This window comes from Phaenicophaeus curvirostris, chromosome 14, assembly GCF_032191515.1.
Source record: "Phaenicophaeus curvirostris isolate KB17595 chromosome 14, BPBGC_Pcur_1.0, whole genome shotgun sequence".
Lineage (NCBI taxonomy): Eukaryota > Metazoa > Chordata > Aves > Cuculiformes > Cuculidae > Phaenicophaeus > Phaenicophaeus curvirostris.
In genome coordinates, this window is record NC_091405.1 from 5,495,155 (window position 1) to 5,523,154 (window position 28,000).

A 28,000-nucleotide genomic window follows, 5' to 3' on the forward strand; every position below is an offset into this window, starting at 1 on the left:
CAGTCTGGATTTGTGTTTATTGAAGCCAGTAATTAAAGACGTCCTCATTTTGCCAGCACTAGAAAGCAAGATTCCACATGACTGCATACTGCGCCTGGTTAAAGCCATACAACTGGACTAAGGTTTGTTTCATACATTTGCAGTCCTAATTGTAAGTTGGAAAACAAACCAATAAACTTAGTATACAGGACAGTGAACTTTCATTTACAGCACGTATATTGTTAAGTTCATGATGTACAGAGCAGTCACTTTCAACGTAGTTAAATTAAATAAAATACGAAATTCTGTTCAGTTTAAACAGTTTTTTTAAAATGCCAATAAAAAAAAAGTGCAAACTTAAAATCAAGCAGCATAACCACAGCGTTTTTACGGAGGGCCAATCTTAAAACTTTTCTATTTGCTTCAAGTTGAACGCTTTTATCTTTTGTTTTCTTAGTTTAAACATGAACAGTAGATGCAGTCACTATAATGCATATAAATATAGTCATATAATAGTTTAAACAGTCTACCATACAAGTGTATCTGCAAAAAAAATGAAGTCTCACTTGAAAATGTAAAGGCTGTTTGCAATTTGGCCTTTGGTTCCAATGCTTGAAGACACCAGAATAACAACTGTGCAGCTCACCAAAGTTGACAGACTTTGGCAACCACAGGATGCTACATTACTTACAACTTCCTTTCAATAAACTAGGAGCATTCACTTGCAACCAGAAACCGGAGATCTGTTTCTGTTTTGTCAGAAGCATCTTTCTGCAAAGCTGGGAAGTTATCACACGTTATCAGTTCTGATCAATTTAAGTACATGTAACATTTTTATAGAGCTGGAAAGTACTTCAATTTTAAATTTTAGCCATATTGCTAGAGAAAGTGCTTATCAAGTTAGATGACAAAAAAACTGCAGCTTCAGACTGAGGTTTTCAAACTCTATCCCGTTACCATCAACAAGTTTTCCATTTTCCTGTAGGGTTTTTGATGTTTCAGTTTCAGTGGCAGGAGGACAGTGTGTAATTACTCCTTCTGGTGTGCTAATTGCAGCTGGCACCTAGTACACCAGGAGTACATCCACATCACCCACCAGCCATCCACCGTCTCAGCCTTATGGTTGCCTACACAACTGTATAACTTCAGGTCATACCGTTTATTTAAAAAAAAGGTAAAAAAAAAGAAAAAAATATAATATTTTCAACAAAAAAACTGGCACAAATAACATACTCATGTTAATGTTTGTCAAAGAGGCAAGTAAATACTCTTAGTTTTCTAGATAAGGTTTAGACAGACTTACAAGAACAGCCTCTTGATGTAACAAAGGATTTGAAGTTAACATCCAGTACTGTGTTAGTGGTCAATCTAATTCTGAATATTTAAGTAACAATATATATTAGGGGAGTTATATCCAGACATCAGATTTAGTACAACAAGTTCATATGAATAAAAAGTAAACTCTGCATAATTCAAATTGTGGTTTTTCCCTTCAGCGTTAAGAGCACAGAATATGCTTGCTATTTTTAATTTATGGTAGTGTGTACATGTAAGACAAGCATACCGCATATAAAATCAAAGTGCCGTTTCAGTAACCATAGCAGTTCCGTTTGTTTTTACAGAATGATGGTTTTATGTGACCATGGACACAGCTCCGTTAGAGCAACGGGGACAACCGCAACCCATCTTTCCAAATGAAATGCTACATTAAAGAAAATACAAGCCAAGTTACCGTGTTCGCCGCGTACACATTCGTGCTTTTTAGGTCACCTTCAGAACAGGAGTTGGTTGCAGCCGCAGCAGCTGTGGTTGGAACTAGGGCTTTGAAAGCTTTCTTTAAAAACTCCACAGGTGTAAGGCAGGAATCAGTTTTAGCTCAGTAGCTAATATTTAGTTACAAAACGTAAGAAAAAAAAAATACTGAGTGTTCTGTAGCACATTTCATTATGGGAAAATGATACGTCACCCACCATTCTTCACAGGCTAGCCTCTCGGCGTAAAAAAAGGCAGAAGCTATCAGAAAACAGGATTTAAAATTAAATACAAATCGCCGAACTACTGATTTTAAAATAAAACCAAACAGTGACTGTTTGTACTACAGTGCACAATAAGTTCAAGCACCTTCTAAAGACACATCACACACTGTGCCAGGCACTTGGATCTAAACAAGTTATCGTTTCTCCCTTTGTCAGCTAGACCAGAAAGGGCATCCACACTCTTCGACTCTTTTAAAAACTAAACCAAGATTTGTAACAAGAATAAATTCCCATGATGCTTAGTGTTTGGCCTGGAATTCCCCAACTTAAAGTAGTCTTTTTTAAACAGTGATTATTTACCCTATGTGAAACAGGGTTTAGCAACATTGCTCCTCTCCAGTCAATCCAACATTCTGGTTTCTCGCTGTCCCAAACCCGTTTCCCCTTTTGGGGCTCCACTCCCCACCTAGGCTCTTTCACCTCATTTATGCCATTGCACCACCACCACCACCTTTCCAAGTACATAATGCATTTGCAAACATACAAGTAGCCAATTCCAGTAACTCTGAAAGAGGATTTAATTTCTCTCTCTTGCCTTGTGTACAGTCAGTAGTCGTATTTGAATAAGAATTCTCCATTTTGCTTCTCCGTGTTCTTCACCACAGGAAACGCAGCTGCACCTGCTTACCTCCAAAACCAAAAGAATTGCCCTATATAAACTCTAAATGGTTATCTTATACAGAGGGATTTTATATGCAAACTTCCTGAATGTGCACTTTTTACTGGGACAAGGCAATGATGGAGTAAGCTCATTCCCCCTGCCCCAAGAAAACTGATAGCATCTGCCATAGCAGAAAATTCCTGGTCTTATCAGATCAATATACATAGTTATTTGGTCATTTACATAGGCATTTTTTATGCGCTATCAAGCTTCGTTCTCTGTTGGAGGAGAGTTTGTTGTTACCATAGAGTCTGGCTTGCGAGTCATCCTATCCAATTCCTCTTGAACATTCGTCAAAACTGTTTTTTGTCCTAAAAAGAAGAAAGACAAGGTTAAAGCAACCTAATGTCAATGAAACGTTTTAACGGATGAAGATAAGTGTTCATAAAATCACTTTATATGACTGTGTTATTTAATTTCTCATTATTTCGCCACCTACCCCAGAACACAGGGGCTGACACAACTCAAGATAACATCTCCATAAACACTGCTAAATATTGAGGCTTGACTCACTTTAAAGTAATGAAATGCTGAATTACACAGCAGCATAAAGCACAAAAATATCCATTGTATGTTTTACAGCAACTAACTTTTAAAACCAACCACGTCTAGAATATTCTATAAATTCTGTTACTAGCACTGACAGCAAGGGTTTTACTTAAAGCCAGATCTTAACCACAAGTTTTCCAAGGTACACAGGACACCTGCTACAAAAATCTCATTTGTTTGGTCACGCTTATACTTGCTGCGTTTTTAATATTAAACAACTAACAGGAAAAACTCTCGTTGTCTGCAGACGATGCTTCCCATAAAAAAAGAGGACATGAATTGCATATTCATGTAATATCTCAGAGCAGGCATTTCAAAAGGACTTCAATTGGAAACAGACACACTAAAGTAGTTCACAGAAAGGCGTATCTTACAGTTTTATATTAGAATCAAAACTTTTTAACAATTCTCTAACTGAGCAATCGGTTTAATTCTCTTATTCTGAAAATTACAAACCCACAGACAAATTAATCATTAAAAGTGGAATGATATGTTCTAATGCTTAGAGCATACAAGCATTTATGATTAAAAAGCTATACTTTTAGACAAAAAGTAGATTATATAACCATGTACAGCTCCCTTACATAGCCAAAGAATTTAACAAGCATCTGTTTTCCAGCTCAAATGTGTGTGAAATATTAGGTGGATTTTTTCCAGGGTACATGCTGAAAACATTAAGGAGGCAAGATTTGACTGTTAGAGATTTAAGTGGGTTTTTTTTCCAGAGTACAAAGACATAACCAAGTTAAAAGGTTACCTTTAATCACTACGAAGGTTTTAGATTTAAGCACTAGGCATAAGCCATAGCACTCCTAACAGCATCTATTCAAAGCAGGAGTATTTAAACCAAGTTAAAAAATTAGTATACTAACTGTAATATAACTGACAATCCAAAGCACTTCACATGTATCCTAATGGTACCTTGGAGTTAAAGAACTCAAAACCCTAAAACAATAAAACCCACACAAAATCTCTCCTCAAACAAAAGTAGGTCTAAACAAAAAAACAGTGGCTTTTTTTTATGCTAGATGAACTGGATCTTCAAGGCTCCAAATTAACACCAAGCAGCCGTCTCCTGCAGCTACCTCAGACTTGAAAGGGGTGGCCAAGCTGTTCAGTGACACTCAGGTTTACACCCCTCCCCATAACCATTGGCATGGGCGAGCACCTTTCAAAGGAGAAGAAACAGAAGGAGCTGTTTCTAAGAAGATAAAAACTTTCCCTCCGTTATAAATGACATTGATACTAGATACTTGCTTCCAGCTTCCCTACAAAAAAATTGTCAAGGACACCGATGGCCTCATTCGATCAGACGTGTGCTATACAACTGTATGTATTCTTCTTCCTGGGTTAGAGTGAGAGCAGGGAACCTGAGTTCTTTACGTACTGCACAACAATAGAAGGGTGAAGGCAAAGCTCAGAATCTGCATGAATCCTCCTGTGGACATAAACGAAGCACCTTTAAGTCTAGGAGTCCATGTGGAGAAAAAAATCCAGGACAGGAACTACCAACTGAAGTTCTCTGAAATAGCATCCTCTACGCAGAGAAGAAGGAAATTTAGAAATACAAAGGCAAATAAGATGGGTGAAGAGACATCGCAGCACCTGCACAGGTGAGGGAGTTTCTATAAGTAAGAGTTAACGTCACAGACCCCAATCTTATTGGGCTGCCCAATATGTTGAGATCCACAACTTCTCCCCAACCTGTGACAGAACCTCAACATCTCAGCCAGGGGACATTCACAGCTGCAGGAGAAGGAATCGGTCTCTTTAAAGGTAAATAGTTTTAGTGTCAACCTCCGGAAAATTAGGACTCTCTAAACCATTTAGATTAGGCATTTTAAAATGCCCATGAAGATAATTTCAGGACATTTACTCACATATGCTGCCATAAATAACACTTCTCCAAGACATTCTCTTCAACTCTTCCATGAAAGAGCAAATAATCTTTCCTGCTATCACCAGTTACCTTATAAACTCAAAAAGAGCTTTTTGGATCCCAGTCGTGAGAGCCCTTACCTTCTGAGGGAAGTTTAACCTTATATTGGCTGGGTGTAAGCTGTGAACACAACAGCCAAGAAGGAACAGGGATATTCTCTTGTGCAGGAAAGCCTATTGTTCTTTTCTGAAAGTCAGGGAACAAGTGTGAGCTACCAACTTGACGCAGCCAAGAAAAGCCAACTGCAATCCTGAGATCACCGAGAAATACTTCCACCAAAGAAAGGGATTCCCATGACATACATCTGAAGTGCTGCACACAATTGTCATCGCTCGTGTTCAAGAATAGATAAGCCAGCGATGGGAGCTGATGAAGAAAAAACTAGTAGGGAAAACAGCTCAATATCTAATAGAAAACTGAAAGACAGCTTTCCTAATTTAGTCTAACAAAACAAGAATGTGAAGAAGGTACACGACTGCCGTCTCTAGATGCTTCAGGTGAGAAATATTCTAAGTTAGAAGTTAATGCCGACACATGGAATAAAAAAAAAAGTTAGACATAGCTGTTGGTTATCTTTGAAACTCCTGAAAGGTAAATGATGTTCTAGAAGACAAGAGAGGAAGGAGTAAGACCATTACAGACTAATTAGTTTCTACTCTAGTATTTTTTTCCAGGAACTGCAGTTATGGTTTAGATGCTGACAAACAGCCTACCAGCACAACAATCAACAGGGATCTGTTACCAACCAGTTCTGTCAAGCCAACCAAATTTTGTTCTATGACAGGATAACAGGTCCTGTGAAGAAGGGAAGAGTGGTTGACATCATATCTTGCATAACCTTCATATAAATCAGCTAGAAAAAACAAAGCCTTGGTATTTCAAAAGAATGAATGTATTGTAACGCACAGTTACTCCGTAGTTATCCAGAGTACTAGTCAATACTTGTATACAGCAATTCACCTTGTCCAGCTGCTGAGGATATCAGATACGCAGGCAAGCACGCCTGAAGGGACTACAAAGGATTTGAAGGACAGGATTGGAGGTAAAAAGTTATTTCTATAAATTATCAAAGTATTACATAATAACAGAACGGAAAACAATGATATAGGAAACATACAACCTTTGGAAATACTAAGGTGATTTGATACAGAGTAGAAAAAGTCCTCCCAGGAGGCAGGAATTGTACTAAACTGGCTGCACCGTTATAACAAATCCCAATCAGTATCACACAGATGAAAAAAAAAAATAGCACCATGCTGAGACATCTGAATAGAAGCACAACATGTAAGATTAAATAACCCCTACTTAGGGCAGACAAAGCCTTGTCTGAAGCACTGCATTCATTTCAGAGCACTGGAAGAGAGAGGTCACCTGTAGTCCAGAAGAGTAACAGCTATCAGAGCCATTAAAAACACTCCTGGTGGGAGAGAAGTGACTTTTTGTAGGTCAGACAAAAGTCACAGAGGGTAAAACCTTGCAAATATGCAAAAGACTGCTGGAAAGACAAAGGGGCTACACTGATCTCTGTCTCCACTCGACCCAGAAGAAACACTGATTGTGCAAGAGAAAAATAACTGAAATATTAAGTACTGGCACAGGCTTCCTGGACTGATGACATCACACCTCTTACTTCAGAGTTTGTTTTGATTTTTCTGTGCTGGCCAGGAACTCCCTAACTGATTCAGCTTTAGATAGAGTGAGAGTGAAATAAACTCTGAAATTATTTCTAGTCCTATTTCCATAACAACAGTTAATTTGACATTGTGGTCAGCAATAGCAAGATGCTGCACCCAATGGAGCAGTGGGCACCTTTCAGTGTTTAAATGGATTAATAAAAAATCCATTTAATATTTTTATAGTGTAGATACAATACTACTGTGTATGTAACATATAACAAAGAAATCTTTTACTGTTATCTTTTTAAGAAATTTAATAAAGATAAATTACAGAATTCATCATGCTAAAGCAAAAAACCCCAACAAAATCTTGACTTGCCATTAAGTCAAGTTCTAGCTATTTCTGAGCACAGAATGTCCTACAAAACCCATCCCAAAAATTCCTTATTTTCACTCTCCGGGAACAGTTTCAGTTCAAATACCCACACTGAGTTTTGGGTTGGTATAAAGTGTTTCAACGGGTTTTTTGCATTTCTCTTAAAATAGCACAATGACCTATCAGCAAGTGTCTTGCACGATGCAGCCGCAGGCACATACACAGAACGAATCCATGTGATCAGTGTTATCAGTTGTTGCATCACAATAAAATATTAAATATTGAGAGAATAACTTCAAGCCAACACAAGAAGCAGTTCATTTAAACTTGAACATCAGAGAGATTTCAACAGTTTGACTGGAAACTCCAATGCAAACCCAATGAACTGCATTTCCTTCAAGCAACAGGCAAGTGTCAAGAAAGGAAGGAATTATAGAGTTAAAAAAAAAACCCAGCACTTTGTGAACACAATCAAGACTCCAATATTATTTATATCCCAGCAGTGTAACTTCACTTGAAGAATCAACTAATAACAGGCTTAAGAGAAGCCCTGGAGTTGTGAAATCGCAATAGGTCAGTTCTTTTTTGAAGACTGCCCATTTTGGCCCTGCCACCTGTCAAGGCCTGTCACTTCTTTGTTCACAGACACACACAGTCAGACCACTGTGGGTCACGTAAAAGATCAAAAACATGCAAAACAGCCTGCAATAACAAGTCAATACCTGATTTCTTGGCTGTACTCTGCACTCCTCCACCACCAGGACTCCCAGGAGAGCCAGTCTTTTTGCTCAAGAGGCTGTTAAAGAAACTAGCCAAGACACCTTCACTTGCAGCGTTATCTACATAAAAAAAAAAGAAAAACAGATACATGACAGAAGTTATTTTTTACATACATACATGGTTGGACTCCATGATCCGGTGGCTCTCTTCCAACCTGGTTATTCTATGATTCTATGATACACAACTCTCTTACCAACAAATGAACTAAACCTCACATATGAGAAAGTTTCTCCTTGCTCAATTTAAAGACACAAGTCCTTTGTATTCACTGGCAAAGCCAGAGATGACTGACAGCATTTTTCTGCTCTTCTGGAATGGGGGAGGAAGGAGGCCACAAAAATTTAATCTAAATATTTGTATCCTTTTCAAACTGCAAAAGCCAAGAAACAAAGTATGGATGTGCCGTTCAAAGATTCATAAGGCCATTAACAAACTGCACAGACATTTCAGTGCCAACTACTTTTCATAAATCCAAACTCGGACACACAGCAATGAGACGTGATCCACAATTGCAGGATTATTTTATCTACTAAGTGACACACCACAGCGTGTCATTAAAACCAATACTCACTCAGCCAACTTTCTTAAAGCACAGAGAAAAAGGAAACAACTGAACCACCTGGAGCTCCACCTTAGGGCTGAGAGAGGGGAAAGGGTGTAATTTCCAAGCTACTTCATGTACTAATGATGAGGACATTCTAGAGAAGGTTTAGTATAACAAGTTTCACTGTGGAATCCAGAGTAAGGAATATGAAGTATAACATCGCATGTAGTTATAAAGCAGCTCCCACACTAAGAATTCAACCACTGTATAATACAAGTATTTAGGCAACTTAAGGAAATAAAGTATTGGAACTCTGTCAGGTCACTTGGCCGTAACAGAACTCTGCTGGGTGAGTCAAAGAAGTAAATCAAACCTGAAGCCATATCATAAGTTCATTCCTGTTACTAAACTAACGACACCATTAGTGCATAAATTCCAAAATCTTTCTACCAAAGAGGACTTTCTTTTTAAGGGAAATATCACATGATAAAACCAGTAAAATGCTTATTCATACTTTTAATATTTGGATCTGGCTTCTTAACTGATGTTATTGGTGAGGCACTGGGTACGTTGGCGGGACCAGCTCTGCCTTGAGTTCTTGGGGATCCTGCAGGGCCTCTTGCAGGTGATTCCTTAAAAGAAAGTCCATATCACACAAATCAGAGAAGAACTTAAATGTATCAGTTACATAAAGCAAATGTTACATCACATATAAGCCACTTTTTAAACCTCTATCTTGGTACTGTAATGCATACACACTGGGGAAAGAAAACCAAACAAGACACCACCACTTATTTTGGGCCTGTGCCTCTACTATAAGAAAGGACACATCACTGCAGGAAATTTTCAGTTCAATAAGTATCAGATATCTCTACATATCCACCATGAATTAGAATTAATTGATTTGGAAGCAACCTTTTAAAATATTGCCACTTCTTTTTAAATTTACTTTCAGACATTTGGGAAGATGATGTATTCCACATTTACAAAACAAACCTCTACAGTTTAGAATCATTCCCTCTTTCCTAGAAGGAAACAAAACACCTCCTACTCTTCTCTTGGATCTACTTACTGATGCTCTTGTAGGCGTTGCTGGCTGTTTGGCAAGGAATGACTGCAAAAACAACACATTAAGAATATTAAATGTATATTGGAAAATATGAAGGAATAAAATACAGCAAAGCTGACTAACATTCATTTATTTGATAGTTTTTCTGACATCTAGACGTTTCCTCTTTAATATTTATATACTTCCAGACTTAACCACTAGAGGACAGTTCAAGTAAGTAAAATAAGCTTCAGCCCTTTGTCTTACGCAGCTGTTTCAGAACTATAAGCCAGAACTATAGATACTCAAACCTGTAACCTCTGTATTTATAATCAACTATACATTATGAGGTTTTTAAAACAACAAAGTAGTAAAAAAAAGTAACAAGATACAGCAAAGCCAAATTTGACACCTTGAAGTATTTTACACCTCCGACTGTAAGAAAACGGCAGTACTAAGATGTTAAGTCGTACAAGTATTTGTATTTTATGGATCAACACATCCGTACTATAAATTTCAAGTTATCTTCTTGCTCTTCCCAGTTGAAAGGTAAGTTTTGTTCTCTGCATATTTTCCTCCCAAACTGCAAAGATAAGGAGGTTGTAGAAAGGAGGGAGCTGGGCTCTTCTCCCAAGTGACAGGGGACAGAACAAGAGGGAATGGCCTCAAGCTCCGCCAGGGGAGATTTAGGCTGGACATTAGGAAAAAATTCTTTACAGAAAGGGTCATTGGGCACTGGAACAGGCTGCCCAGGGAGGTGGTTGAGTCACCTTCCCTGGAGGTGTTTAAGGCACGGGTGGACGAGGTGCTAAGGGACATGGTTTAGTGTTTGATAGGAACGGTTGGACTCGATGATCCGGTGGGTCTCTTCCAACCTGGTTATTCTGTGATTCTGTGATATTTCCTACACCTATTTAGTAAAATAAAGCCTTATTTCACAATGACACCTGAATTCACAAAGCTGAAGTGACTATCTAGTGACTTAAATGAGGGACAAAAAAATCTGACAGCAATAACAATGAAGAGCTTAAAGTGAGACCTTATTTAGTAAGGACCTATCTTATTCCTTCCATTCTTACCTGCTGCTTCATAAGAAATACTTGTTCATCTTCTGCTGCCAGCTCTTTATCATGGACTAACTGTTGAACAAAATATTTTGTTATTAGAAGCAAAAACTGAAATTACTGCTTTTATGTTTCGGTAATCAAAAGGGAAGAAAAAGAGGCACATTTTTAATACCACTCTTCACTTTTTTTAAAAAAAAAAAGAGAAAAAAAGTCTTCTCTAACATCACTGCTCTCTTAAACATGGAAGTTGTCACAGAACAAAACCACTGGACACGTGTGGAGCAGACTGGCACTGATGCCAGTCTCTGGGCATCCCCCTAGAAAGATGAGTACTTGCTAAGCAACCACATTGATACCTAAATGTCAAAAGATTAATCTTGCCAGCACCTCTTCAAAGACCTGAGATTACCTTGTCCACAAGGCACCACACTCAGCCTTTCAGACGCCAAGGGCATTACATCAGCTCTCATGAATCCTAACATTGCTACATCAGCTCTCATGGATCCTAACACTGCTATCAGGCAACAACCGTTGCCTCCAAGTGCCACAAGTTACAAACAGCAGCATCAAACCTTCACCTTCTATGAAAGCTTCAAACAGCTCTTTCTATTTCTGAACACTGGGGCCGGAGCAGAAAACATTAAGTATGTAACACAGTTGTAAAAGAAGCTTTCTGATACAGAGTAGAATACTATTTTACTCATAATTACCCATTTTATGCATATCCTGTTTCAGTGTGCTTATACTCACAGAATTCACGATATACAGAATTTACATGGATTATTTACTGCTCTTGCCTTACATTAAGAAATCTGTCAATAACATATTAATGCAACAGTGAAATACTCTCCTCTTCTACAAGGTTTGCCTTTACACAGTAACCTCAACACCATGTGTGCATACGTGTAAGCTGTGGATGTTCTACAGCAGCATTTGCAGTTTTCAAAAAGCATTTTTGCCCCACACGAGCAAAAAAGTTGATGCAAAATGGATATTTTTGAACTGCTTTTCATTCACTACAGAGAATGGATTTCTGTTTGCTTGCAGTATCTTAAACAACTGGCAAATGAAAGCTTGTTTCACACATTTGTATTTAAAAAAAAAAAATCACATTTAGATTTGGAGTTCTTCGATATTAATAGTTATTACCAGTCTTCAGGGGAGTCAGGGAAGAATTTACTCCTTATTACCTTTCTTACAGGAGGTTTTACAATGAAGTCTTCGTACGCATCTTCTGGTTTCACCGTTGTGAAGTTTTCATGTAAAATGGCAATTTTCTTTTCATTGTCCCAACCAGCAGGTCTATAAAAAGAAGGAAACTTTTCAGTCACAAAAAGCACTTCCACAGAGATCATTTATAAGGCAGTTTTATCACAGGTCAGTCCCAACTCTCAGTGACATTCCAAAGCTACCAAAAAGCTCAGGTACTCTGAGTCAAGTCAGTCAAGTAACGTGCACTAATTTGTGTCTCTGATTAAAGATTTCAGAATATTTACATGCTAAGCTTTTGAAGGACACAAACCATTCAAGTCATTTTTATATAAACAGTATATGAAACATAGTGCTTAACAGAAAACAATCCAAAATCACGCGGCTTACGCAAGTGACTTACATAAAAACTGCATCCTTTTCTACCACTAAGGCAGGTGTGGTAAACTGAAAACCGTATGTTTTATGTACAATGTACTTATACAACAGATCAAGGTTCTTTTCCTCCTTAACTGATGTATAAATCAAGGCAGCCCCATCTGATTATCTATTTAAGGAAAAATAGGTAAGATACAGGTTTTAAATGACAGTTAAGAATTTCAAAACTGGAGCTAATGGCCATGAATCCACTAGACCTAACTTTGAGAAGTAGTTCAGTGCAGAACCCATAGCCATTCACTATTCAGGGAGAAGAAGGAGGTATAACAGGTGAAGACTCACGATACTTTTCTTTGGCATACACAAAAGCCAGATGCCTTCCCAGGCACTTAACAGACAGCTGAAATCTCAGGTTTACATGGGAACAGCAAGTTCCAAGAGGAAAACCAAGAAAAACAACCTCACAAAACGCAAGATAAATCTTTGTAGAGGGACCAAAGTCTCAAGTCCCATACAAATTTAAGAGTTATAAAAAGTTTTATGCATCTCTTGACACGGTCAAAACAACAAATACTACAAAGTAAATAACTAAATACCAACCAATCTTGAAGTGCAATTTATCAGATAATTTTATCTGCAATTCAATGCTAAAATGTATTTTCTTGTTTCCAGATTACAGCAAATCTCCTCAAAGCAGGGAAGGATACATTGTAAGCAGAATCTACGGATGTGTGACTGAATGAAGTCGAAGTGCTCTTCTCTGTAATCATGCTCCTTCTCTAGCACGCTCACTGCATCGCACTGGCAGAAAGGGAGAAAAACACAACCACAAAAACAGTCATTAACACATTCTCTTCAACAGTACATACAAATCATATTTACTTCGATCCTTTGGATTTAAAATGCCACCAATAAATCAAACTACAAAGTATGCAACATATAACTGATACGGCTATTACCCTTCTCCAACACTAAAAATTGACACTGATGGCAGAAATTTACTTTTGTACTAAATCCATTTACTATCAGACAAGAATCCATTCTGCACGTCTGTGTAACAATTAAAGTTTTCTCTAGTAGCAAATAGAGCGAGAAACTCACTTTTGTACAAACTACCAGCACAGGAATTCCGAGGTTGTGAGTCAGCACGTTTTCTCCGAGGGGCAAAGAAACATGTTCATCGTCCTGGCCAGAGGAAGGGCCTCTTCTCTGTGGTGATCCTTGGTAGCCTTCTTCAGGTTCCACGTACTCTTGAAACTCCTTTATAACTATTGAGAGAGAGATCTTCTTAATGTACAACAAAGGAACTACTTCTTCCTTTTAAATCATCATTAACGTACGACTAACCAGAAATCTTTGTCTTTCCTTTTATAACAAGGTGCTCCGCAAGAACGCTGCCCACTCAAACATGATTCTCCACTAAAATTCACACCAAATTAAATCAGGTGCCACTTGGGGCTATTACAAATAATCAGAACTAGCTGCAAGAGCTCTGGCATGTGCAAATGCACATCCTTCAACCCAACGCATTTCATTACAGGGGAGCCGACAACAGAAAACAAACAGTTTAGCAACTTAGCCTGTACTCGGTGCAGTTTGTAACTGGTTCTGGAAGAAAGCATGTTGAAAGCGTACACAAACACAGGAAACATCAAGCTGAAACAGCCACTCTTTCTTATAAACCATTACTCAGTTTAAATTTCTGTTACTATACATTTCTGTTGCAGGAGTCCAACGCTAAAAATACAAAAACAATACACTGCACAAATACAGACTTGAGGACTCTAAACGTTACCTGTGGAAATGCAGTTATAGTCTGGAAAACTACAGTGGAGTCAGAGGAAACTAGATGTGTTCTGTGTTTTCAGTGTTTTAATTTTATGGCAACGGTGAGTGTTTCAGTAAAGCTGAATACAATAAAACACCAAAGTGCCTAAGAAACAGCACTAGAAGCATTTGTGACCCTCTCCCCCACCTTATCAAAGCTGGGCTGGGAACTTATAGCTTTTACATCTTTTTTTTCAGGACAAACGATAAAATGCAGATAAATCTACCCACGAGATACGTCAGGGCTCTCCCTCATATGACAGTCCCACGTGGAGCCTCCTCCTCACCCAGCCATGAGGAGCCTGCAGCAAAGAGGCAAGCCAAGCTCTATGATTTGCTCCCTTGAAGGCACCTTGATTTTAGAAACAGTGGGAGCAGGCTGGCTGTCCATACAGCAAGGAAAACTATTTGAACAAGCTCCCCATCTCCTGCACTTTCACAAAGAGAGGGTTGTTCAGCACACCCATCCATGTGACAGGGAAGGAGCTGCAACTGTACTGCCAGGCATGCAATACCGCTGAGGTTTGGGAAGTGGTAAAACCTCTGCCAGGTTTGGAATTCACTGTTTCAAAATAGGAACCATTCCTGCAATGGAACAGGCATGTGTAAGGAAGAATAAATCAGAAAAACACTCTTGTTCTAAGCTGTAGAATCTAGAATTGTATTAGAAATATAAAATTGCATGGTTCTTGAGGAGAGCAAGAGCTCTAGTCCCAAGAAAAGCTTAATAAATAGACCATAAGACTTTCAACATATCCTAAGGTCCACAGAATTAAAACAAATACAAATGCTGTCGCATTTAAACTTGGGGCAGCAGTGCCTTCTGGTGGAGAGAAAGCAACAGTGCTCTCAGAGATGCTTTCCTCTAGTACTGTTTCACATCCAGCAACTGGAAATCCATTACACGTTCCACAAATAAAATATGTTTACAGACTATCTCACAGAAAGAAAACTAATTCCAGAGCATTTAACTAGAAAAGTGTTTAAAAAATTTCTTATTTCATGACTCAGTCTTCCTAGCTCAGGATAGGAAAAAAACCTATTGCAGACAAGTGTATCACAGCAGTTAGAACAACAGCATTTACACCCACTACAACCACTCCAATAAGCTGCTTTGACTTAAACAGATGTAGAAGAGTATTTGACAATGCTCCTCTCAATTGACTACAGCATAATAGTCACATAACATTAGTTTTGTAGGTTTTGTTCATATTGGAGCAGAAAAGTCTTTTCCCTAAGATATCTGTTAGCACAAACCCTTTCAAATTTGGGAAAGAAGAGCCTCTCTTGAAAACAGTAAAATTCTAAAAACGTGATACAAGTCATTATATAAGATACCCCACGGATTTTACTAATACAAATAATAGCAAATACAACATGGAAACTTCAGCAATCTGATGCACATTATTGTCAATGTCTGCTGAATGGGAATGAAGACGATAATTCCAGAGAGTGGAGATTCCCAACCATTCCCTCTCCCCAGGAGCAAGCAGCACCAAACCCCATGCCTCACAGACCACCCAGCAGCAAGGTTGATCCATGCATACAGGGCGAAAAGCTTCACTGTGAAGAAGAGCTGTTGTTGTGGATTGTTAATAACACAAATGGACTCCAGTTAAACCATGACCAGAGAATGAGAAATGCTACAGAAGACACTCAGCTTCAGTTAACGAAGTGCGTTGAGAAGAAGTAACTACCAGAGCTAAAGGAAGGTAAAAGCTTCACTAAGAAACCCTACCTACTGTACCCTGAAAGCAGACACAATTTGAGTAGAAGTGGCCGAAATCCCCATTTGCAGGAGGTTCTTCAGCATGTCTTAAAAAGCCCTCATTCAACCCTCATTCCCATTCCAAATTTAGCCTTGTTAAATACAAAGTAAACCTGTATCACAAGCCCTGCCAGAACCTAACCAACAAGCTGCGTCCTGAACAGCTGAGAAAGCAGCTCACTTCAGTTCAAACGTCTCTGTCACACTGCAATTTAATCTTTTTCCTTACCTGCCATATCTATTTCTCACTCCATCTCCATCCACTCTCAAATGTTTAATGGACAAAGTCCATCACGCATCCAAACAGCCTGCAGAAATCTTTTCTTCTTCCTTTTTTCTAGCAAGCTCTGAATATTTTCTCCTCCACATAATTCATAGTTAAGAATCACATTCATTCTATGTAGTATGGGAAGCACCCCTTTTTTTTATTAAGGAGGAAAGAAACTTGGGCTTAATTTTTTTTTCTGCTACCTATCAGTAAGGTCGAGTACCAAGAATGGTCAATTGCATGAAAAATTACCACCAGCTGATAAAATACCATAAAAATTACATGCCCGCTACTGTGCTCTAATTTATCTACCAAACTCGTATTTACACAGGTAAAGTCTTTTATTTAGACTTTTGCATTTAACACAGCAGAAGAATGCCAGTTTCCATCTGTTCCATCCTCATGTCACTGCTTATTCACATAAGCTACCGCAAGCTACAACTACAAGAACAGATCTACGCCTCCTGGCACAGGAGCAACAGCCTCCACACACCACCTAGAAAGCATCCATTATTCTAATTATTCTTAGGCTTTATGGTTCTAGTAACAATAAAACCCTTGGCCTAGTAGCACTGTTTAACTGCAACATGCAAATGGCAGACAAACTAACTTACTTAACTAGATCAATCACAAAATCACTGAACGGCAGAACAAGAAAACCACAGAATTTTGTGAGACAATCCTTCCATATTTACACTCAGCTTCACAATCAGTTCACACAGCTTTTAGCTGTTTTGTGCACTGTCTTTACTGATGATAGATTTTAGTCTTGTGAAAAGAACTCCTAGACAAAAGACGTCTGGGCAAAGCGAGGTTTTTTCCAGTTTTAGCTTAAGAATTCTTCCAGCTGTACGTCAGACTAAAACAAACAAAAAGGAGGGAAAAAAAGAAAGAGAACCTGACACTATGTCAGCTCAAATGGGACATTACTTAATTTTCAGTAACATATTATTGTGTTTACAGCCTTTAGCCTCACCTTAATATAACAGCAGTTTTACCAATATACCTCCTTTCTGCATCTCTCGATAGCCTCCTCTGCTTTGCTGTCAAGAACAGGGAGGCAAAATTTAGATTTTCCCTGAAATAATTATTCAAATGCATATTATTTAAATAATGATTTATCATAATAAAGCCTATCTCTAACTAGCACATTTGAGCTGACATTTATCTGAGTCCACATTAGTCAAGGTTTGAGCAAGGAATTTCGAGAGCAGCTCAGTGATCAGAGTGAGTGCAGACAGACAATGCTCTGGTCTACTCAGAAAAATTCCATTGCTTTCAAGGCAATCTGTTGCCTCTGTATGTGTATCCTGCCTCCCATTCTGGAAACTCTTCAACACAAAAGGAAAGCTTATCACATACCAGATGGAGCCTAGCGTCACCCGCCCAGTAAAGCCAAGAGTAACAGGACAAAAGGTTGGGTGGAGAAAGGCCACCAAAACCCAAACAGCAATGACAAGCATCCAAAGGTCAATCCCATCGAGAACAGTGAGCTAACAAAAAGGGTTCTGGAAACTGCTAAGAAGATCCTAGTAAAGAAGAACAATCTCACTGTGTGTTAAACACACACTAATGGGGTAATACTAGAAAACCGTTTCCCCAGGGCCAACAAGAACTCCTGGTTCCTGCTTCTGAGCATAATATCTACGGAAGGCACTGCCAACATTACACTTGGGCTGCGCATCCTGCATCCCGGCTCACAGCTAGAGCAAAAGCACAAGGGAATGTGGCTCTACAAGCTGAATCAAGAAACACATACATCCACGTGGCTTTGTGCTGCAGCAGGGACTTACTGGAATGACTTTAGCACATCTTTTCACTTTGCACTCTCTATGTTATGACTGCCTGCTTTGCAAATGTGCTTTCTTATCCCATTTTTTCTCCTATCCGGGCTATTGCAACACAGTGATTCTCCATTTTCTAAGTGGCACCTTATCTCAGGAAGCATATGCAGCAGGATTTTAGCAAGGAAAACTTTGCTGGTATAGATTTATTGAGGGACTGCAGCCACAGGGCATCCTTCAGACATGTGGGCTCTCTGTCCACGCAGTCACCCTAACAGAGCCACAGCTGCAACAGGGATTTCCTTCAGCACAATTTGCTGTTCAGAGAGCTACGGTGGCACAAGTTTTGAGCACAAACGTGACCTTACAGACAGGCTACATGAACTCCAAAGACAAGCACCTGAGATGAAACAGGTGTCCTACACAGTGACTGAGAAAAACAGAGAGACAGAAGTTTGGGGAAGACAGTAAGACCCCAGTTTTACCCACATGCTGACACAGGCCCAAAGCTCCCCACGCAGCCATTAGGATGGCAGCAGAGCCCTGTACGCGCGTTAATGAGGCAGCTCTCAAATTCTCCTTATCCCTCAGCTCTATTAAAGTGCAAGAGAAACTAAGAATTGCCGCGATATATTTATGTATAAATCCCTAAGACAACACTATTGGAATGTCTTCTAAGTTCCCCAAGCACAGCGTGAATGCTTTGCCACAGTAACTGGCTCATGCCCACAGTACACACTTACTGAAGGCTGAAAACACTTCTCTTTTGAAAAGAAAAACTTAAAGTGCCCAAACTCCACACGTATTTGGATTGACATAAAATTTGGTTTGTCTCAGAAAAGTGCAAACTGGGTTAGCTGCTGTATTTTGAGATGAGAACTGACTTTCCACTTTCCCGCCCCTAAAAGTCTCTCTCTCTCTCTCTCACACACACACACACAAAAAGAAAAAAAAGAAAAAATAGTGCTTTTTCTGTGAAAAACTGACAGTTTTTTTCATTGTAACATAACTTGTTAATCAAACTCGTGTGGTTTTAATCATGAAGTTTAAATGCTAGGTAGCCCGCGGTAAGCAAGAGTCTTTTGGGAAAGCAATATTTAACATTCAGGAATGGGATCAGCTATACAAATACATCTGAATGCTCACATGCCAAAGAGATGACACTGCTCCCTAAAGTGAGCCTAAGGAAGCTACCAAACAGTATTTGCAAGGTTTAAACACTCCAGTACTGCCAGCCACCAGCAAGGATCAGTCTGAATCTACTGCAGCTAAAGAGGAATGCATGTTGCCAAGGACTTTCCCACTGAAGGAATTTGTTTTGAAGTAATTCAATGCGAAAATAGAAAAAAGAATCATTCAAAACTACTACAGGAAATAATACTGCAACAACGACTGCCTGCCAGTGCCACATTCTTTCCCGCCACAGATCTGCCAGGGAAGAACGCTAATTTATACAACATTTCTAAAGTCACGAGGTAGGAAAGGCTGGAGTGAGAGATAATTAAACATACTAGGACCACAGTTGAAGCCTCATGAAAAACAAAGGCAAAGAGACCTACTGAAAGATAGTATGGGAATGGGACTTGGTTTGGACACCACAGGAAAGCAGACGCCTTGCTTCCTTCACAAGATTCTGGAATGGCATGGGTTAGGTTGGAAGGGACCTCAAAGCCCATCCAGTTCCACCCCCTGCCATGGGCAGGGACATCTCCCACTGGATCAGGGGCTCAAAGCCCCATCCAACCTGGCCTCGAACACCTCCAGGGATGGGGCAGCCACCACTGCTCTGGGCAACCTGTTCCTTACCAAATTCTGTCACTGTTTTAAAAAATGTGGTTCTGTTTGGAGTTAGTTTTTTAAAAATTGGCCTTTTTAAAAATCAAATTATCAAAATCTGTAACTGTAAGGGATTTAGACCATGCATTCACCTGATGTTTTGTCAGCACACCAAAACTGGAAGTGTTGTTTTAAAGCCTAACAGCGTATCTAAATTAGAGTTGTAATCACAACTTCAAAGTAATTCTTATCCAACTCTTTCTCAAAACACTAATATGAAGAGATTTAGCATTACAAAAGAAAGTTGCAAGACGTAGTAGAAAAAAATAAAAGGCAAGAATGAACGGATGCACAAAGACTTACACTTCTGTTCCATGTCTCTCATCTCTTCTGGAGGAATTTTCATCTTATCGATGTGTTCTTGCAAGACACTGGCCCATTTCTGTAAAGACTCCATAACAGTCCACGGTCTAGACATATCTGCAACAAACACTACAATGGTGTCCTGCAGGGACTCAGCAGAAACAGCAAACTTGAGCAGCCCTTTATGGTATAAGTCTCCATCCAGAATCCAAACGTTACAGCGAGTGTGATCTGAAAGGAGAAGGTACAGTTGTAACTCAGACGCCAAGTTTTTCCTTTGCTAGTCTAAGAGTAAACAGATAAGAACATTAGTGTTAAACAAAAGACCAAAGCCCCGCTACCGGCACACCTTACCTGTTTATTTCCAACACAGGGATATGTGTAGATGCTCATATTACTCAGTATGTTCTCATTTAACAGGATTTTTATTTGGTTCAGAATCTCTTCATTTAAACAGATCATTTCTATCCTTTGTTTTTTACCAAGGATAGCTAACACAACCATTCCTAGATACCACACAGCATTCCTGAATGTGAAATATGTATATTGCAGATAAAACCACAGTATGTGGGACACGCATGTCACTCTTAAGTTTAAAAGGGGTGGTTGTAGCCGAGCCCACCAGGGAAGTCCGAGGTGTCCCTCAGACGCATAAGCTGGTTTAACACACTAAAGACATCTCACAACAGACATAAGCTGCAAACAAGATAGAATCAATAAGCAGCTTAGGTTTCTAGCACAGAAGTAGAAGGAGCAAACAGAGGATAAATGCACAACCTACCAAACTTCACAGCTGTTCTACCTGCCCTGAACCAATATCGACTTCACACAGGCTCCTACTGCAGGCTCCTTATAGAATGAGCACTGGACAGAAGTTTAGTTTTTGTGGGTTTTGTTGAAATGCAAGGTGGGGTGGAGAGGGTGGAATCAGCTGGGACTGACAGCTGACATGAGACATTTTACCCCAAAAATGAATTTTGGCAATAGAGGAAACTCAAAATGGAGCATCATCCGGGATGGATCAGGTACTCTGAACACCCAGTTCTGTCCAAACTTTAAGAAAGAAAATAATTACATTATTCTCAGAACTTTCGCCCGAAAAGGAACAACTCCATTCATTCCTACCTTCCAGACTCTTCCTAGTACCTCTTCCAAAGTATTCCCTGTTCTACTACAGCTGTCCAGAGGGAACAGTGGGTCTCCACAGGTATTACATGCAAGACACCTGAATTCTGAAATACATGGATCAGCAAACCCAGATTTACAGTACAGCTACTGAGCTTCATAATCACACTGCCTCCCTTATTTCCCAAATCTTTTAACTTCACAAAATAAATCTAGTTGCTGTGGCTATCATAACTTTATTCTAAGAAACAATCCATCGGGATCTAAAACACCAGCTCTCGAAAATGCATAACCATGACTAAGGGAATTGGAAGGAGAAAAGAGAAGGGGGCCTTCTAATCAGGCCTTGGTTAAAATTACTGAGCAGCCAAGTTGCAGACAGATTACATCAAGATGCTATACGTGGGCAGGCTTCATTTAGCATTCGTTATGCTCCTACTTAGGCACTGACAGGCTGTCATAAGACATTCAAACATCAGTCATCACACAAACAGGCCAACAGTCATGCTTCGAATTGCAGGATCTTACTTCCAACTGTGCATCTCAGATCTATCCTTTGCAGCAAACACCTTGGAAAATCATTGTCTACCTAAGAAACACACCTTTACATTTCACATTATTTCTCCTCTATGCTTCAGGAGATCATCTTACTAATATCACACAGCATTCTTCCATCACTAGAAATAGAAACCTAAAGCTATCAAAGGCTGCTAAGGACAGAGGGAAAGTCTGGTAAGAGTTTGGAAAAACAGGAAGGAAGCTACTCCGTAACATGAACACATTCATGTGTTTCCTATAACACAACAGTAAATGAAACATCTCTGCAGGGCTCTGTTACCCTCTGCATTCCAGAAGCATCCTTGGTATATTCCCAAAAGCAGGAATCTACCAGTGAATAAAAGCCCTGTGAACTTTCTGTTAGTGAAAGGTTATTAACAGGTATCACTTATGGCTATTGCCACCTCCTTGAAGAAAACACAAACATTTTAAAACCCAACCAAAGTCTCTCCCGCAGCCCGCAGAAATTTAGAACTCTCATCAGCACTTTCACAGAGTCTCCTGTGGTGAACACTTTGATCCCAGGAAAAATTTTCACACCTTAGCTAGTAATAAAAATTAATAAACATCCTAATTCACTGCTACTAAGCTGCTTTTTAAAGCCAATATCCAAAGGTTATGAAGGCTTTGTTTGCTAAACATCTTTGTCCTACTTAAGGATTTAGTTTCTGCTTATATCCATTATACAAACTGGAACTAGAACAGAGGTGGAACTAGAATGCAGTTGGAACGATCACTCAAAAGAAATCAATCTGCTAGGAAGACTAAGTCCAGCATTCACATTAATATGTACTTTTAAAAAATAAGTTAATATTGTAGGAAAAGGAAAGATTTTCCTCCCTTCTTACAGCAGAGAGGTATGGTTTGTGATGTGACACTTGCTACAAATACAACACATGCTTTAAAACACAGTAGTGGTGGTTCACAGTTTGGCAAGAACTTGATGGCAAATTCAACTTTGTCAGCACCTCATCAAGCCCCCCATCAAGCTCCCCATCACTCACACCATGTGAAAGATAACTGGGCCTTTCACAGCCACAAGAGACATCTAAACAGAGCAAACCATTACCAGACTCTGCTGAAAAAGTAAATGCTACTTAAAGACTGTTACAATAGCTTCTAAAACTACATTCCTAAATCCTGTCAGCATTCCATTATCCCTTTAGCCATGAAAAAGATTTTCCAGCTTGTATGAATTTTATCGCATATGGGCAATGCTGTGAACTGCAACTACATCTCCTGCAATCAGAGGTATTGGTGGCAATTAGATACCCCTTGTTCAAGCTGCGTAGAGAAGCGAAACAGGGACAAATAATTTTCAAGATAAATACTTTAAAGATGTTGAAAAAACCAACAATTTTCCCATTAAAAACCAGTGTACTAGCAGCACTCGGCTCAATCCAGAACAACCAGTTCAACTGGAATATGCGCATGATATGACTGAGGCCAGTCCAAACCCGAGGCAAAAAAACAAGACTACTTGATTTTCTTACGAGTAAGACCGCAACAACAGAGTGGCTGTACTTCACTGGCACATTTGGCACAGTGAGGACAACCCTACTGCATCTGTCACCTGAAGCAGTTCAACTGGAAGATCTCTGGGGTGTTTATGATTGCCAGCTAACCCATACAGTACCACTACAAAACCAGTTGATGTTGCTTGTCCCACTGTTTTGCTGGACATCCTAACTCGAACTCTGCCCCATCACTGTAAGAGACTTTGAAAGCTACTTGAGAAATACAAGTCCTTTAATAAAATTATGCAGAGCCTCTCTTCTGCCTCCTACAAATTGAGATTCTCAGCTCTCCAAAGCAGACTAACCAGCACAGATGCAAAACACGTGCTCATCACAAAGAAAAGCAAACATCTTGAATTGGCTAAACTCCCTGAGGAATTCCACTAACAGAGGACTCTAGGACACGAGCTCCAAGTTGGTTTAACATTCTGAGCTAACTTCACAGCTAGCACTGCAAGCGCTTTCACCCACAACTATGGCGTCGTGTATGCAGAAGCAGCCGTATGCTCCAAGGATATTGTACCTGGGGCTTAATGACCGAGGAGAATTCTCTCTCTCTTTCTCTCTTCTCAGGTGTCCCCGAACCTCTTCTGGAACAAATGCCTTAGCCTAGGCAGACTTTGGGATAGTACCCTGGGAAGGAGATTTTTCAGGTAAAGGTTCAGTAGTGGACTTACCTAAGTTACCCTGAGATCTAGGGACTGGGCACCACATATTACAGGGAATGGCTAACGCCTGAGAGAATGGAACCAGCTAACGACCAGCACAGAGGAAACGTGCATCTTGTATCAGCCACCAATGAGGAACAAGCATGTGACAGTGAAAACCCAAATGTTAGTAGGCACCAGTATTGGCAACAGCGTCCTTCAAAAAAGAGGTGTTTTCTATGCATTTGTTTAACTTCCCTATAAAACACGAACAATTCCATCCCTGATCTAATCTCTAGGGGAAAAGACAAAAGTAACTGTAAACTTTAGATGCACCTAGCAGTGTGCTTCAAATGTAGAGTGAGCCCAGCCCAAATATCCCTTCAGGAGAAAGGGGTGGTTCCAGAATGGGGAGGCAGGGGGTAGATAATGACTCGGCACTATGACCAAAATGCCTCTCCCAGACAGAAGAAACTCTTCTGAAACAAAGAAAAAGGCAAAGAAATCTTCCAGCACCTGGGAAAGAAGTCAAAAAGATCTTCTCACTCCATTACAGTCACATTTCAGTCACTGCTGTTTGTTTGACACCCTGGAAACCCTTGTGGTTTGCTGGTATTGAATCTGTTGCAATTTAATAAAAAACAGATGATACTCTCAAAAATGACTACGCAACAGTAAGCTCCCCAACGCCCACCTTTATTTTCCTTATGGCTTCCAAGAACTGCAGGTCAGTTATAAAGGCTTTGTTCCCAAATCTCTATCTGAGCACAAACACATCTAGAGCGCACAAAGACGGTAAAAGAGACAAACCCAAACCTATCCTAGAGAAGGAAGAGCGCTATCATCTTTGCCTGCTGGGAGGTTCTGACCCACTTTGCTATTTATTTTGCTTGCTGATGACACTAATGAGACAGAAAGGAAAGAGGCACATATTATTAGATCCTAACACATCCATTAAAGGGATGCGTGAAGACCTGAATTCTCTAGATGAGTCGGGTGTCCAAAAAAGGTCTCTTCTCTCCTCCTGCTAGTGCTGCCTGATCTTTTATGACAGGCCTCTCCTAATCACCGCAAGTACCTATCCCTTCCAGAGCCTCAGGAATAGCCCCAAAATATTCCCAAAGTAGGGACATACTTGAGGTGTGACAGACAGCACCAGCAAAAATAGCACACCAAACATTGTTCTGCTTACAACACCGTCTCCTTTGATGCTGCAAGAAGCCTGATGTCACAGGCTGTCTTAACACTCTGAATTGTATGCTTTTTTCCCTTTATTTATGCCTCACTGAAGAAGATGGCGCACAGCGAGAAAGCCCTTAGACCAAGAACTTTAAGCAGCACTCAGCACTTAAAATCCCAGCACAAAAGATTTTTAGGAAGTGCAAGATGAGGCGGCCACTGAAGACACAGGCAACTCGCTCATCCTTTAATTGTGCCTAACTTAGTATCCACAGAGTTTACCATCACGTGAGCGCAGGACCAATCTCCATAACAACCAGGCACATATGGTACTTAATCACTCGTGCAAGCCTTCAGTACATTTCCATTTCCATTTCCAAAATATCATTATAGAATGTTCTGAGTTCATTTGCTTATAGAAGCATAGAAGAAACACAATCACTACTTCTCTCTTCTGTACTGAAAACTCAGAAGGAAGTCATGAACAGGAAGGCTGCCACTCCCGGTTTTTGAAGAGAGAAACTAACACAAAGAGGTCGAGCAGTTTGCCCAAAATGAGACAAGCAGAAGCAGATTTAGGAACAAGTACAACAAACTCCCTCCTTGTCTCTTCCTGTCCCTGACCTTTCTAAAAATAGGAGTATTCCGACCATTAGACCTGCTCTGAAACAGTCTGTTGTCACCACCCCCCTCCCGGAGAAGGGCAATCATCAATAGCAACAAAGATGAGGGGCAAAGAGACAAGCTCCAATCCAAGAAAAGGAAATGCTAATTCTGACTGTAAGTTCTGTTCTTCACTCCTTCAGCTGTAACAAAACACCTCAGTTGTCACACACAGTCCCCACAAGGGAACACCAAAACCCCACATCCAGAAATTAAAAACCCCACACTCAAAGCCAAATTCTCATGGATGTATCACTTGCTTTCTACAGTTACCAAGTGAGACTATATCTGCTGGTAAGCCAACATCAGCAAATGTATCTACCCCAAAAGTAAATGGATCCCGAGAGATGCTCAAGTGCACTTGTTCCTCATACACAGGTCAAACTGGAAGAAGGGCAACAGCAAGAACAGACACTGAATGCAAAATGCATCTCACTTTTAAGAAACTGATACAGCTTCTAAAACATACAGAGCAATGCTGGAACCAGCCACTTGGGTGTAACCCGAAACACACTGACGAAACCACAGTTAAAAAAAATCCATGCCACCTACTTAATTACAGTAAAGAGATTACATATAAAATTAACTTACCATCTCTGTCTTCATCGTGAATGTTTAGATACAAGTATTCCAGTCCTCTTCCTTTCTTGCCATGCTCTGCTCCCTGTATTTTAGCCATAAGTGTGGTTTTACCTGAACCATCGTCACCTGCCAGTAAGTTTTTACAGGAAAAAAACAGACACTTTCAGAATTAATTTTAACTTTGTAGAGGAGATTTTTCAAAGCACAACTAAGTAATGAGAAGTATCCCTGTACCTTTTTGGATAATGCTTACTTGTTTTCTTTCAAGTATTCCAGTTAGATCGAACAGCTTATGCCGCAACAATAAGGGTGAAGCATTTAATTATTCTGTATCACATTCAGTTGTTTAAATACACATTATAAGTCTAGCAATGCAAATCAAAATGAAAGTGGATCTATCAGCCTGAAGACAATGACACCACAGATTACTGTATGTAATATTAACAAACCGATGTGTCAGTCCATTCACATCATTATAAACATGCTTTGTTTCCATAAAGAAACCCCAGCCACTCAGCTGCTCGCATATGCTACTTACCAAAAACAAGGATATTCTTGCCTGATGGCAATTTTGATCTTGACCGGGTAGAAACTTCGCTCAGTATTGAGGACCTGGAAAAGCAGCAACGTTGGTGTTGGAGACACTCACAGAGGGACTTGCACAACCACAGCCCATGCACTGCCCCTCTGACAGCACCCAGGAGCTCTGCAGAGTCACGCAGGCCACTCCAGACAGATTTACTCCATTTACAAACCAGGTAGCATGCGACAGGTAAATCGCAGCATCACAAAATAGTTTGGTTGGAAGGGACCTTTAAGATCATCCAATTCCACCCCCTGCAAATGGGCAGGGGCACCTCCCACTGGACCAGGGGCTCCAAGCCCCATCCAGCCTGGCCTTGAACGTCTCCACGGATGGGGCAGCCACAGCTTCCCTAGGCAACCTGTGTCACCACTGTCATACTCAAGAAATTTCTTCTTGTGTCTGGTCTAAATCTGCCCCTCTCCAGTTTATATCCATCACCTCCAGTCCTATCGCTACAAGCCTTTGTAAACAGCCCCTCCCCAGCTTTCTTGTAGCCTCTTCAGATACCAGAAGCTCCTTTAAGGTCTCCTCGGAGCCCTCTCTTCTCCAGGCTGAACAACCCCAACTAAACCCACGTTTGCAGGTAACCGCTGTCATTTTAAAGCGCCGGCAACACGCCCCCTTCCCGCGAGAAGCTCCTGTCATCCCTAAGCCCCGCGCAGCAGCCTTTCTTTAAGCGTTTGTGCCTCGCACTGAGGCAAAACGCCGCTGCCGGGCGCCGACCAGCTCTCCCCGCACGGTGACAGCGCCTGACAGGGTTTTTCCACCGCCTCCCGCCCTTCTGCGGCTCCACAAGCGGCGGGGGCGCCTCGGGGCCGGCCCCGCACCCCGCCCCGTGGCGCCCGCAGCCGCGCCGCGCAGGCAGGGAGGGGTACCGAGAGCAGCCCCCGCGCCGGCCCGGCCCGGGAGGCGGCGGCAGGTTCGCTCACCAGAGGTTCTGCCCCTCCTCCTCCTCGCTGGGCAGCTCGGCGGCGCCGGGCCCATCCGGCCCCAGCAGCTTCTTCTCGGCCAGCACGGGCGCCATCTTGCAGCCGCAGCCACAAAGAGTGACGTCACCCGCGCCGCAAGGACCCCGCACCGCCCGGGCGCGCCCAGCCGAGCCGCTCCCGGCAGGCGCCGAGACTCCCCCACCAAGCCTGCAGGGGGCGCTGCGGGCGGGGCTGCCCGCGCGGCGC

At 40.7% G+C, this 28,000-nt stretch overlaps 1 protein-coding gene across 1 annotated transcript; it reads right to left on the bottom strand.

The window, feature by feature from the left end:
- Positions 1-27,880, bottom strand: DYNC1LI2 (dynein cytoplasmic 1 light intermediate chain 2). Its single transcript, XM_069868543.1, has 13 exons — positions 27,755-27,880; positions 26,778-26,851; positions 26,249-26,365; positions 19,969-20,199; positions 13,284-13,450; positions 12,890-12,983; positions 12,208-12,343; positions 11,786-11,897; positions 10,608-10,667; positions 9,553-9,594; positions 8,995-9,112; positions 7,879-7,995; positions 1-2,987 (listed from the first exon to the last, which is right to left on the bottom strand). Exons 1-13 carry the CDS (start codon positions 27,847-27,849, stop codon positions 2,881-2,883), a joined length of 1,470 nt encoding a protein of 489 aa, XP_069724644.1. The 5' UTR covers positions 27,850-27,880; the 3' UTR covers positions 1-2,880.
- Between the last annotated feature and the right edge of the window lie 120 nt (positions 27,881-28,000).

Bases quoted from the DNA above. Each gene is read 5' to 3' on its own strand.
- DYNC1LI2 (XM_069868543.1), bottom strand. From the start codon at position 27,849: ATGGCGCCCGTGCTGGCCGAGAAGAAGCTGCTGGGGCCGGATGGGCCC. The intron at 12,984-13,283 runs GTGAGTTTCTCG...CCTTTCTGCCAG, and splicing joins TGCTGGTAGTTTGTACAAAA to TGCGATGCAGTGAGCGTGCT. The intron at 9,595-10,607 runs GTAAGAATGGAA...TTGTTTTTGCAG, and splicing joins TATTTCTTATGAAGCAGCAG to TCATTCCTTGCCAAACAGCC.